This window comes from Convolutriloba macropyga, chromosome 12 (assembly GCF_964194025.1).
Source record: "Convolutriloba macropyga chromosome 12, txConMacr16.3, whole genome shotgun sequence".
In the NCBI taxonomy this organism is placed as follows: Eukaryota; Metazoa; Xenacoelomorpha; order Acoela; family Convolutidae; genus Convolutriloba; species Convolutriloba macropyga.
Window position 1 is genome coordinate 29,323,333 of NC_134479.1, and position 14,596 is coordinate 29,337,928.

Consider the following 14,596-nt stretch of genomic DNA (forward strand, 5'->3'; position numbering starts at 1 on the left):
TGTCTACGCGTTATCTAGTCTCCTTAACCACAACTTGCATATCGAATTATTGGTGTTAAAAAAGCAAACTTGAACAATTCTAAGGTTTTTAGTGCAATGCTGATTGTTTTACGCCTTCCATACCAGTTTTTTTTTGCAAAAATTATTGTCTAATTTGAATTTTGTCTATCTAATGGTCTTTTTGTTATATTTATGACATATAAAGATTAATGGGGTTTACTAATGCTTTTTAAGAAATAAACGACCCTCTTCAGTGATTTAGTTATTATCTATTTCTTTGATGCCTTTGAAACCAACAGTTTTCGAAAAAATTTTGAAAGAAATGTAATTTTGAAAATTCTTTTTTTTCTTTTCTTTAAAACTTGTTACCCAGTCTCATTATTCGGCGGTCACTTATCTAACCATTTGGTTCCAAAGAAGACGCAGTTGACTATATTCTAATTTTTTTGACGATATTATGTTTTTAACGTTTTCCACGCCAAAGTTTATTGCAAAATTTAACAGAATCTTTACTGTTTTTTGTCTGACTTTTTCTTTATTTTTGTAGACGTATGACATATTCTGGAAATTGACAAGTCTCAATATCTTTCTTTTATAGTACGAATGAAAATTAATCTATTTTCAATTGATTAAAAGTTTTCAATTGATATCTAATGGGTTTCATTGAATTATTTGTTTTCGAGAAGACATAAACACTTTTTTGTAGCTTAGTCCTTTTTGTTCTGTTTGTCTGCCTTTTACTGAGTCTCATCAGAGACTGCTCCCATACTTGTTCAGCGAAAAACAAGCTAGTTTGTTTAATTTAGGTTTTATTTGAAACTCAAAAACAGTTTGAGTTTTGGACATTGAGTTTTGGATGTAAATGCTTGTTGATGTCATTTGATTCTTTGTGTTTGTCTTGTCTCTTAGTCTTGATAATGACAAGTCTCAGTGGCTAACTAAGGCATCCTTAATTACTTCATTAATTTGAGTTAGAGGCAATTTTTTTTTCATACAGCAATTATTGTTGATCAATATGAAAGAACTTTTGAAAGTTTTCTATTTTTTTCCTCATTTGGTCGACAATAAAGCCAAACTTGTGTATATGCGGGTTGGAATCTTATTTGTGAACGCACATAACTGAGCATCTTTGTTTAAAAACTAAATTTCCCTTGTGAAAAAACGTTTTATTTTTTTGTCACTAAAAAACATCGTAGTTGCAACTAATTGCCAGCGTTGAGCGCTAAATTCTGAATGATTGACAAATGAAGAAGTGAATCGGCATGGCGGAAGGGAAATATATATCAAAAAGAAAAGATCAGATCCACGGTAGACTTGTTGAGGACTTGTTATGAATTTTTTTAAAGCTCACAAATTCGTAGATATCAAATTTGTGCTGCTTTTTTGTATTTGTCAAAAATGCCTCATGAGGTTTGTACCCCTCTTTCCAATTCTCCTCCAAAGTATGGGTACTGGGAATGTTTAATCGATTGTTTCTTGCATCCAGCGGTCCCTGATTTGTGGGTGTTCTTGGTTACTGATGCCTATTAAGCTCACGAGTCCAGCAATTTTCGTGGGTGAATGTCTAAGTTGGTTGTCCTGAAACCAATCATAGGAGCTTCCCTTTTGTATACGTGTGCTTAAGGCCTCTTTGTGCTGATTTTTTTGGGGAAAAAAAGACCGTTGAACAAATAGAGTCTCTGAAGGCAAACTCTTAATATGATCAAAAAGTCCAGTAACTCACCTGTAACTGAAAAATCATGACATTGAAATGTGGGCTGGCGCTAAAACAACAATCAAACTCTTAATGAAACTATTTAATACGAAAATAATTGATTATGAATAAATAACGGCATTGAATTCAAGAATCGAATTGAATTCAAGTTTTGACGATCATACAAAACTCGAGTTCAAGATTCGAACTGAAATGAAGATGTGACACATAAACAAGATTTGAATTGAATATTAGATTTTGTTTCAAGATTCAAAAGTTGCACAAAATATAGATGCTGCTCTCCTATCAATGAAAACGAATGCTTTACACCTCTCAGTTCGTTTCAGCGATTTCAATTATCCACAATACTGAAGGTAACCGTTTCCTGACTCCGTACTCAATTAGACCCAATATCTAATCGTTTAGGTTTGCTGACTTTGCTATCAAACGGTTCTAAATGAAAACATTTTATTTTTGCTTGAGTTTACGCTAATAACTCAAAAAAAATGAAAACTAAAATTATCTTGAAGTTAAAGACTTGGTAACAGACCTAAAAATGAGTGCAAGCATAAAGCGACCTGATTAATCAAGTACCAATGGTTCTAGAACGCTCATGATTTACCTTTTGTAAATTCAAAATTTTGAAATCAGAACTGATTTCTTGGCCCTTATTATCACCAATATTAAAACCACCCTGATTTTTGTTGAAACCATTAAGAGAAACTAGTTCTATACTTAATACAAAGTTTCTCTTACCTAGTAATTTTGATTCTCACAAGAAGAAATCGGAGATACCAAATTTGTGTTGCTTTTTTGTGTTGGTTAAAGATGCCTGATGAGGTTTGTACACGTCTTTCCACTTCTCCTTCAAAGTTTAATTGGTAATGGGAATGTATACTCGATCGTTTCTTGCATCGAGTGGTCTCTGATTTTTGAGACTTCTTGTAAATTGATGCATATTAAGCTCGAGAGGAAACAAAACTTTAAATTTGTTTTTTTCCAGAAATTTTCATGGGTGAATGTCTAAGTTAGTTGTACTGAAGCTAATCAAAAAAGCTTTCAATTATACGTGTGCTTAAATCTTTTGTTGTTCTGTTTTTTGTTAGGAAAAATAGACCTTTGAACCAATAGAATTTTTGAAGGAAAACTTTTAATATGAGCAAAAAGTCCAATAACTCACTCATAACTCAAAAAGCATGACATTGAAATGTGGGCTTGCGCTACAAAAAATAACCCAAATGTTAATGAAACAATTTAATATGAAAGTATTTGATTACCAATAAATAACGGCCTTGAATTCAAGATTCGAAATGAATTCAAAAGTTGAGAATCATAAAAAACTCGAGTTCAAGATTCAAATTGAATTGAAGATTTGACAGTTACACAAGATTTGAATTCAAAATTAGATTGGGGTTCAAGATTTAAAAGTTGCACAAGATATGACTGCAGCTCTCCCATCAATGGAAACGAATGCTTTACACCAATCAGTTCGTTGCAGCGGATTCGAATTTCCACAGTACTGTAGGTTAACGTTGCGCTACTCCGTACTCAATTGTTTCCAATAACTCGTTTAGCTTTGCTGACTGTGCTATCAAAGAATTCTAAGTGAAAACAACTTATTTTTGCTTGAGTTTATGCCATTAACTCAAAATAAAGAAAACTAAAATTATTTTGAAGTTATTTCCTTGTTAATGGACCTAACAAGGAATGCAAGCAAGAAGCGAATTCATTAATCAAGTACCGATAATTCTAGAACGCTCATGATTCTCTCTTTGTGAATTCCAAAATTTTGTAAAAATGTACTAATTTCTTGGCCCTTATTATCACCAATTTTGTAACCAGCCTATATTTTGTTAAAATACTTAAGAGAAACTAATTCTTTACTTAGAACAATGTTTTTTTTATCTTGATTCTCGGAAGAAAAATTTGGAGATATCAGTTATGTGTTGCTTTTTGTTTTTGTCAAAGATGCCTCATGAGGTTTGTACACGTCTTTCAAACACTCCTGCAAATTGTTTACTCAATTGTTTTTTGCATCCAGAGGTCTCTGACTAATGAGTTTTATGTGTGAACGCACTTAACTGAGCATCTTTCTTTAAAAATTAAATTTCCCTTGTGAAAAAAAAAACTTTTTATTTTTTGTCCCTAAAAAACATCGTAGTTGCAACTAATTGCCACCGTTGAGCGCTAAATTCTGAAAGATTGACATATGAGGAAGTTTATCGGTGTGGCGTGAGGGAAACACATATCGAAAACAAAAGATCAGACTCACGGTAGACTTGCTGAGGACTTGTGATGAATTTTTTTAAAGCTCACAAATTCGGAGATATCAAATTTGTGTTGCTTTTTTGTTTTTGTCAAAGATGCCTCATGGGGTTCGTACCCGTTCTTCCAATTTTCCTCCAAAGTGTTATGGGTACTGGGAATGTTTAAGCGATTGTTTCTTGCATCCAGTGGTCCCTGGTTTATGAGTGTTCTTGTTTATTGATGCCTGAAAGATTAAGATTTGAAAATCAAACAAAACTCGAGTTCAAGATTGGAATTGAATTTAAGATTTGACAGTTACATAAGATTTGAATACAAAATTATATTTGGGTTCAAGAGCTAAAAGTTGCACAAGATATAACTGCCGCTCTCCTATCAATGGAATCGAATGCTTTACACCGCTCAATTCGTTTCAGCGGACTCAAATACCCACACTACTGTAGGTTAACGTTGCGTTACTCCGTACTCAAATAGTCCCAATTACTAAACTTTTAGCTTTGCTGACTTTGCTATCAAATCATTCTAAGTGAAAACATCTTATTTTTGCTTCAGTTTACGCTAACAACTCAAAAAAAATGAAAACTAAATTTATCTTGAAGTTGATTCCTTGTTAATAGACCTAACAAGGTATGCAAGCAAGAAGCGACTTCATTTATCAAGTGCCGAAAACTGAAACCAGTCTAAATTTTTTTCAAACCATTAGGAGAAATTAAATCTTTTCTTAATAGAAAGTTTCTCCTACCTAGGAACATTGATTCTCACAAGCAAAGTTTTAAAAAAATGACTTTTTTCACAAGTCAAGTTTTAATTAAGTTGTTCAACCATTAAGATGATTTACATTAAATAGACACAGTACCATTTTAATTACCGTTTAAGAATTGTTCTTCAATGGGCACTGGATGTTCTTCAATATGCAAACTTAGCCATATCGACTGATTTTCGTTAGTTTTTCAAGCTATATTTATGCTGTTATTCACGTGATTTCACATGTAAAAATTTTCTCTTTGTTTTGCAATTGATAATGATATCGACAAAATGTGAACAGTTGCCCATGCGGACTCTTTTGCAGTGTAAGTTGGTTGTCATAGGCATTTTGTTAACCTTATAGAAGTTTTGTCGAATATTCTGCATCAACTAGAATCGATTCGCAAACTAATCCTTAAAGCATCTGATGCAATATGGTAATAAATGTCTCAAGTTCTACATCCGACGTAATATGTTCTGCTGATAGTAAGGTTACTCGAGTGTGATTTTGAGTTACATTCATCTGCTAATAATAATCACTCATATTGAATGTTGAGAAAGTGATCAAATCAATTTGAGATCATTAAAATGTAGCAGTGAACATTGCTTGTCGTGCTATTGGAAATTCTTTCCTTGATTTGGCCTTGAACTCGTTTGTTTATTTAAAAAGCTGGGCCTTGACAGTAAAAGCATGTCGTCAATCATTTTTGAGCAACCCTGATAACTATATGCCCACTAATTTTTCGAAAATTTTTGTCAATAAGCTTAGCGAATCTTTTCTAGCTGAAATATTATGTAGAATCTGTTCTAAATTGCAATGGTTTTCTTTTTTCTCTTCTTCAGCCAAATTCGTCAACATTCTTGTAAAAATTTGTACTGGGAACCCAAAAACTTCAGCCCTGCATGTTGTTTTCACTGTCCTAAATATTATCAACAATGCTCTTTTATGAGTTATTGTCACTTTCCCTTTTTTTGCAACATTCGCTTGCTTTTGAGTCACAGGGGTGCACTTTAATATAATGTAAACATCGAAATTGCTTTCTATTTTATAACCGCGGTGCGTTTTATTGTTAAAAATTAAACAAGCCAATTTGCTGCCATATTAAAGCCGGTTTTTGCAGTTTATGAAAGTTGCAGGTAGAAAATGTACTTAATTTTAAAAAGGTGCTTTAATGCGATTATCACGAGCCTTTGTCAAAAATCTACGTTGAACTAAATACACTTCAAAATATGTGACCTAATTCACCATATACGCATATGTTCAAATTTCTTTCAGGTTTTGTTCATATTGATGTAATATTACCACATGCTGGTTGTATTTTTGTGCGTTTTTGAAGCCCGATTGTTTGCCGTTACCCTATGTAAATACATTTGCTGGTAATAAATGCCCCCAAAAATTGGTTGCGTTTATATTGTGCTCTTTTTAGTGTATTTTGTCAACAAATTTAGTTTAAACTGCGCTAATCTATAAATTGATTACCGCGATAGCGACAACAAAAATGTTTGTCAATGATTTTACCAATCGATAGAGTTGCATTTTACAAACAAAGAGTAGACTTGAATATTTGCTCGCAGGTAATAACTATTGTAGTTATAACAGTTTATAACTGGTTTTGTAGGGCTCTCCACGGCCACGTGTCTGCTATTATGGACCAAAAAACAGACCAATTAACCCACAATTTGAAGTAGCCCACTTCCGGGAACAGCCAATTTTGGTGACTTTCTGACTAATATCAACAGACGGTTGAGCCTTTCTGGGAACAAAAAATAGGTAAGGTCCTATATCATATTTAGATTTATTAATTTCGAAAAGTTTTAGCACTTAAACTTGAAAAAATAAGGTCGCAATTATTATGAGTCAATTTTCCATCTACTCTTGCAATGATTTATGTTATCCATTGATTAATTCTGAACAAAGGCTTTTGGATCTGAAAAGCAACCAATTATTGAGCGGATATTTCTGGTTTATTTAATCTAAGTGACAACCGAAAAAGAAAAATCGCCGGTTTTATATTTTATATTTTGAATTAATCATAACTTTTCAAAGAGTGAAAGAGCGTTTCAGCGTGTTTGACATGACCCGGGCTCGAACTCTCAAACTTCAGACTGCAACTTGTAGCTATTTTAGCTTGAAAGAAAAGATGCACTGCACGGCAACAGATTCCATAAAAGGAGACATAGACCAACACAAGAGGAAGAAATTCCTGCAAGCTGTGGGACAAGATACAGTTGAAGATGTGATCATGCACTGCAGCCAGACTGCCAAGATTGACATACTCTTGCACGCAATTGACCTGGAGTGCATTAGTGTCCTGAGGGAACTGCTGCAGGCACCGCAGTTTTTGGTACGTTTCTATCACTTCCATTATCAAAACAGGGGGGGGGGGGTTACACTCAATTTATTTCGATCATAGTTGTCTAAATATTTCACATGATAACTGCCAAAATTAAACCTCGTCGACAAAAATTTATCTGTGGCCTAACCCTGTGTGTTAAAACAACTGCTCAGTTTTGTCGATCAATTTTCGATTCCGACATTAACTCAAAATCATTAACTCAAACTCAATAGCAGGTCATGGACAAGACTTATTAAATTAAGACATGCAAGATCACCGCTAATTAGAGTTGAAGAGTTGCGTTTTTCAACGCAAAATTTAGTGCTGATTGTAGTGATTTTTCCCAGACTACTGCTAGAATGATGATAGACCTACGTAAATCATGGGAAAATGGCTCTGATCTTTCGCAATAAGCGCTGAAATTGACAAAAGCCCTCACTGAATCAGCACCCGTTGTAATCCTTGTTGTGTACTTTTTTAATTGAGTGATCTGTGAAGTATCATATCTTCATGTAAATTCTGAGAACTTTTGAAGCCTTGAATGTGTGCATGATTAATTTAAGACTTTATAATTTAAGATTTGAAATTACAAAGAGTCAGAGCAAATAAATGTTGAATTTTTCATAGAGAAAGTGAAGGCAAATAACACTCATTAGCAAAAGCAAACGTTCAAGCAACGAAATTACATGGAAGATTGCCTCTTTCTGAAAGGCGTTTTCAGTGACATTCAGGAGTTTTTGCTTGCCTCAAATTTTGTATGGGTAGACTGAAAACTGATCAAAATTTAATTACTCTAAATTGTACAGGAACGTGAAAATTTGGATAAAAATTTGCTGGTTTTCCGTCGAATTCAGAAAGATGAGTCTCATGTGAAATTTGTTCATCTATGCTGACCAGTTTTTACAGAAAACCAGCAAACTTCTATCTGCATCATCTCAGTAAAAACTTTAATAATAATTCAAAAATTTGTAGGTACTAAAATTCTATTGAGTTCAAGTTGACCCATGTAAAATTTGAGGTCACCAAAAATTTGATTTTTTTCCTATTGGGCCCATCAGAACAAGTTTTGTTATTCGAACGCTACTTTTGTTAATGAGTGTTTATTGTTACAATTATTCGAGTCGTAACAAACTGATAGTATTGTCGTTTTTAGTAGTAACAAAGCAAAGAAACAAATGTTTTTAAATAAAGTCGTTATAAAGATTAAATTATATCTCACTGGAAACGAGTTGTGACCTGTGTTTACAAAGACTAAGCTACAAATCGACCGAAAAATTATTTTAAAAAAACGAAGCTCAAAAACCCAAATATATTTTTGAAAACGAATATTTTCAAAAGCCATAACACACTTAAGATAGCAACAAAAAATGATGGATTAGTATGCAACACCTCAGGAAGCCAATTAGGCCTTTTAAAAATGAGACTATGTCATGACCCCACAAAATAACAACAAATACATAAAGAAGCCGAAACTTCGAACCGTTTTACGATATCACAATGTTCAAGGCACTATAATTATAATATGTTGAGAACAACAACTGTAAATCAAGACTTTATTCTCATCTTCACATCAACGAGTCTTCATTATAAAAGGACTACGTAGAAAGGACAACAAAAAGAAACCCAAAAATTGAACAAAACAGAAACCTCGAAAATTTTTATGAAACAGAGTGGTCGAAGCAATCAGTCACAACATATAGCCAATCGCCAAGAAATATTTGAATTAACAAAAATAATTAACACTTGTAATAAGTGAGATTGAGCTACTTGGTGACGAAAATTAAACCAAAAAGGAGTATTTTAGAGGACACAAAAAGTGGCAATCTTTTTTTAAACTCAAATGGAAAGACATTAAAACAAACAGCTATAAACTGAATTATTTAACAAAGTTGAGTTATACATCCTGGGGAACACCTCAGTTCTCCGGTTATCAGCTATATGTACTACAATTAATTATATGTACTACATTAAAAAAAGAAAGACAAACATAGGCAAAAACAAAAAATCTACAAATTTTGCGATTTAATAATGTCTCACACAAAAAGCATAAAACTGTTCAACAAAAACAATTAACGCATCCAAATACAAAAATTTCCAACGCTGTGCGTTTTTTCCTACTGTGCCTTACTTCAATTTGACTTGTCAATAACGCGATAATTTGACAAGGAAACAAAATGAACTCATTAAAACTGTTATTATGCTCAAAAACAAAAAATTGAAAACGCGTCGTATCAAAACAATGAAACCATTAGTTGAACATAAAACCGTTACCGACATTAAATTTAAAACTAACAGCAAGTGCAAGTAGCTTTAGCTTTGTTCCTATTTTTACTGAGACTGCACCCAAAATTCAGAGATATAAAACAAACATTGTGCAAAGTTCAAAAATTAACCGATTTTTCTGAAAACAAATATATTCAAAGTAATGGCAGACATTAGATAACATTTGAAAGAAATGTTTATGTTTTTATAAACCTAATACAAGGCTCATTGGATCATTTAATGGGGACTCTTGGTCATTGGGCTACAAGAAGTATAATAAATGAAAGCAAAGCTCAAGAATTCCATAAAGTTTTTACAAAAGCAATTAGAGCCATAAAAACCACGAGCCTAAATATGAAACCATAATATAATCTCGTTGGGACTCGTTTATTGTAAATAGTATCTGACATGATTTGAGCCCTGATTAGAAATTCTTGTCAGTAAATTACATAAAAAACCTTTAAATAGCAGAAATTTTTAAAAAAAATATCGGGCCCCATTTAAATCTAAACATTATTTACCATAGGGATCCATGGTGAGATCAAAATCAGCCCAGATATTGCTGCGCGTAAAACAAAACACTCATTTGTTCAAATGGTTGCGAAATAGATCATTTTTTATATAAAGTTTTTCAGTGTGTCAGAAATACTTAGTGCATTTTGTACAATTATCGAGATTAAATTTGAAAAAATTGATAAAAATTTTAATTCAAGAAGACTCTTAAAGCCAGCGGGAATACAACTAGCTCTGTTTTGAGCTTAAGAAGAATATGGCCGCGGTTTTAAGGTGTCTACTTCCAGCAAATTTAAAGCAAGTAGGCCTTAAAAAAGCCGTCAAAAAATTTGGTCCCATTTTTGACGAAAAAATTCGGAACTTTGAAAAATTTAGCATAATTTCTAGCCAAGGAACTTGGATCGAACAATTCAGCAACCCTCTCCTAGCTTATGAGACAAAGTAAATAACATTACAGTTAACAAATTATAATATTTTAGCAAAATTGACGAAAAATTGGAGAAAAATACCGAAAATGTTGATAAAAACAGCTGAATTACTTCTAATATTCACAAAACTTCAAACCTCTATAACTTCCTAAAAAACGAAAATCGAAGAAATCTTTTTAATTCCATATTTTACGCTGGACGGGCTTTCTATTGATACTACTCACAACTCTCTACTCTACGACGATTGTATAGATCGGCCAAAATTGTCTGAACAAAAAAAACCATTTGAGTATAGAGTTCCTACCCCACTAAAGTGGGTCGGAACAAAAAAAAACATGGAAGGAAAGGTATAATTAAACTTAGCTTTCGTATCAAGTAAATACTTTGATATCGGTTTTGCTTATCTGGAGGTCCAGTTTGCGTGTTGCAAATTTGTTATCCAAAAGTTTGCTAGCCAAAATATCTGAGCGCAACTTCTTTGTATGTTAACTATTCTTCTTCTTTCGTATAACTGTTTTATTTTGCTCTTCAGTTCATCTTTTGAATTATTGTTTCGTATTTAAATAAAATCTGAGAACAAACTGCGTTTGAATTTATAAGATAATTAAAATGCTTTTTATCTGGATCTGGCTGCAATGTGAGTGGACAATGAAATCAAATTAGCAATATGGAAAACATTTAATTAATTATTTTTTTTACCGTAAAGCGTAGATTCAATATTTGCCGCCAAATTTTTAATGCTTTCTCTGACAAAATGACTCAACGTAATCAACGGTTTAACTTCTTTTTATTGATCCTTTCAGATTTTTTTTGCACGATAATTTTCGAATTGAAACTCATTAGTGTTTTGATTGTTTGGTTTTGTTTTAGTTGAGCTACGAACTTCATTTTTTAAAAATTCTCAGATCCAAAAACATTTCCTCAAATCAATATTTAGACAATGAGGGAGTTCCTTATTGAAAAGATTATAATTTCTGCCAATATAATTCGTTTATCAAGTTCTCAGGGCCAGTTTTTTGTGGCATCGAGCTGTAGAAAAACGAATATAGAATAAAATGATGAAACTTAACTTTTACTGCATTTTCATCTAAATTAGGAGAAAACACAGGAAGTTTCAATATTTTCAATTAATTTCTCTCCTTTGTTTGAAAACTTATTATTTTTGACAGAAGGAGCTATTTAACCTCAATATAAATCTGAATAATTTAAACTTTGACAGAAAGTTGTTTCAGAAAACGTAAAAAAAAATGAAGAACTTATGCAATACTTCTTTTCTAACTTTTGCCAAATTGGGTCAAAAAACATTAATTTTAGACCAATTTATCATTGATACCCAAAAAAATGGACGACAAAAGTAGTTATTTCTACGCTAGTATTATTTTGTCGTCGGTTTCACAAAGCGCAAGCTATTAAAGGAAAACATTTTTTGGGTTAATTAAATTGCGGCTCCAACTTTTGCAAATACTTTCTTCCTAGTCAAGGTAAAGTGTTCAAACTCTGCGTTATAAATTTCATAATTCAATTTTTCTATCCGCAAATATGTGGTTTTGATTCTAGTGAGTGGCTTCAAATAAATAATAAACAAAATTACAAGACAATTTTTGCTTGTTCTTTTTTCTAAAAAACTTGCTTCTGCAATATGACAGTTTCACATTTATTACTCTATTTAGTATCACAACAACGGATTGTCAGAATTTTTTTCCCATTGGTTTCAAGGAAAAGTTCCAATTGTCCAAATTTTTAGTGTGCTAATTTCAAAAATCCAAGTGTTTTCCGTTTTGTTTGTTTAGCTTTATCAATTTTCAGAAAAAAAGTTTGGAGAATATCAATGTTAGTTCTTTTTTCAACAAGTCAAAATTAAGTTATACTGTGCAATCAGTAATATGATCTATAGAAACAAGAGACAATAACAAGTAATTTACCGCTCAAGGACACGTGCATCAATACGCACCGTATTTTAATTTAATAAGACAAAAATAACGAGTTTCAACTGATGTTTCGTAGTTTTTCAAGCTGCTCTTATGCTGATAGTCAAGTGGGTTTACATGTCAAAAATGAATCTCTGATTGGTTGCAGATCACTATAATCTAAGATTCTCTGAATACAGTGAGTTTGGGGTTCAGGATGCTTTTTACGGTGACCCGCACTCTCTGAAATGGTAAGAAAATCGGAAAATTCATCGAATTTGTCATATCAAGTTGGGTATCTCTGACTCCGTTTGATATCCGTTTGTGTGACTGTGAACACTTGAATATCTGGCAATAACAACGTATTTCGAGTTTGAGTTTCACAAAAGGTATGTTGAATGCGTTCTAATAATATTTATTGAATATAAATGTTGAACAAAGTGAACAAATCCATATGGCTTCGATAGAATCTAGCCTTCAATTTCGCTTGCTGTGCTATTCTAACTTCCTTACTTGAAATGGTCGTGAAGCGCGTTTCAATTTGGTTGTTGAATTATTAAGGTCAGCCACCACAGTATCTGGAGAATGAGCTAATTTCAGCAGTTTTAAAGTTTTAGAGTCACGGTTTGCGGTATAAATTTCAAGTTTTATGTTTTTTTTCTGCCAACATGTGGTCTCATTCTAGTGAATGGCTGCAAATAAATAACAATTAAAATTACAAGGAAGTTTTTTCCTGTACTTTTTCTGAAAAACTCGCTTTCGAAATAGGACACTTTCACATTTATTACTTTATTTAGTCCTCACAACAACGGATTGTCAGGTTTCGGGATGTTTTTCTTTTCGGGAAGCTCTCAGGGCCAGTTTTATGTGGCATCAAGCTGTAGAAATACGAATATAGAATAAAATGATGAAACTTAACTTTTATTGAATTTTCTTCTAAATTAGGAGAAAACACAGAAATTTTCAATGGTTTCAACTAACTTCTCCCCTTTGTTTGAAAAATTATTATTTCTGACAGAAACAGCTATTTAACCTAAATATAAGTCTGAATAATTTAAACTTTGACAGAAAGTTGTTTCAGAAAACGCAAAAAATATTGAAGAACTTATGCCACACCTCTTTTCTACCTTTTGCCAAATTGGGTCAAAAAACCTTAATTTTAGAACAATTTATCATTGATATCCAAAATAATGGACGACAAAGGTAGCTATTTCTGCGCTAGTATTATTTATCGTCGGATTCTCAAAGCGCAAGCTATTAAAGAAAACATATTTGGGTTAATTAAATTGCGGCTTCAAATTTTGCAAATACTTTCTTTCTAGTCAAGGTAAAGTGTTCAAACTTTGCGTTATAAATTTCATAATTCAATTTTTCTATCCGCAAATATGTGGTTTTGATTCTAGTGAGTGGCTTCAAATAAATAATAAACAAAATTACAAGACAATTTTTGCTTGTTCTTTTTTTAAAAAACTTGCTTCTGCAATACGACAGTTTGACATTTGTTACTCTATTTAGTATCACAACAACAGATTGTCAGAACTTTTTTCCTTTTTGTTTTAAGGAAAAGTTCCAATTGTCAAAATTTTTAGTGTGCTAATTTCAAAAATCCAAGTCTTTCCCGTTTTGTTTGCTTAGCTTTATCAATTTTCAGAAAAAAAAGTTTTGAGAATATCAATGTTAATTCTTCTTTCAACAAGTCAAAATTAAGTTATACTGTGCAATCAGTAAAATGATCTATAGAAACAAGAGACAATAACAAGTAATTTACCGCTCAATGACACGTGCATCAATACGCACCGTATGTAAATTTAATAAGACAAAAATAACGAGTTTCAACTGATTTTTCGTAGTTTTTCAAGCTCCTCTTATGCTGATAGTCACGTGGGTTTACATGTCAAAAATGCATCTCTGATTGGTTGCAGATCACTATAATCTAAGATTATCTGAATACAGTGAGTTTGGGGTTCAGGATGATTTTTACGGTGACCCGCACTCTCTGAATTAGTAAGAAAATCGCAAAATTCATCGAATTTGTCATATCAAGTTGGGTATCTCTGACTCCGTTTGATATCTGTTTGTGTGATTGTGAACACGTGAATATCTGGCAATAACAACGTATTTCGAGTTTGAGTTTCACTAAAGGTATGTTGAATGCGCTCTAATAATATTTATTGAATATAAATGTTGAACAAAGTGAACAAATCCATATGGCTTCGATAGAATCTAGCCTTCAATTTCGCTTGCTGTGCTATTCTAACTTCCTTATTTGAAATGGTCGTGAAGCGCGTTTCAATTTGGTTGTTGAATTATTAAGGTCAGCCACCACAGTATCTGGAGAGTGAGCTAATTTCAGCAGTTTTAAAGTTTTAGTGTCACGGTTTGCGGTATAAATTTCAAGTTTTATGTTTTTTTTCTGCCAACATGTGGTCTCATTCTAGTGAATGGCTG

The 14,596-nt window shown here is 32.6% G+C and overlaps 1 protein-coding gene across 1 annotated transcript in view; it reads left to right on the forward strand.

Moving 5' to 3' along the window:
- The first annotated feature begins 6,218 nt into the window (after positions 1 to 6,218).
- LOC142351013 (short transient receptor potential channel 4-like) overlaps positions 6,219 to 14,596 on the forward strand; it is a 76,006-nt gene continuing 67,628 nt past the window's right edge. The window contains exons 1-2 of the mRNA XM_075403059.1: positions 6,219 to 6,473; positions 6,831 to 7,047. Of these exons, the coding sequence (XP_075259174.1) occupies positions 6,844 to 7,047 (204 nt within the window). The 5' untranslated portion in view covers positions 6,219 to 6,473; positions 6,831 to 6,843. The remainder of the gene's footprint in view (positions 6,474 to 6,830; positions 7,048 to 14,596) is intronic.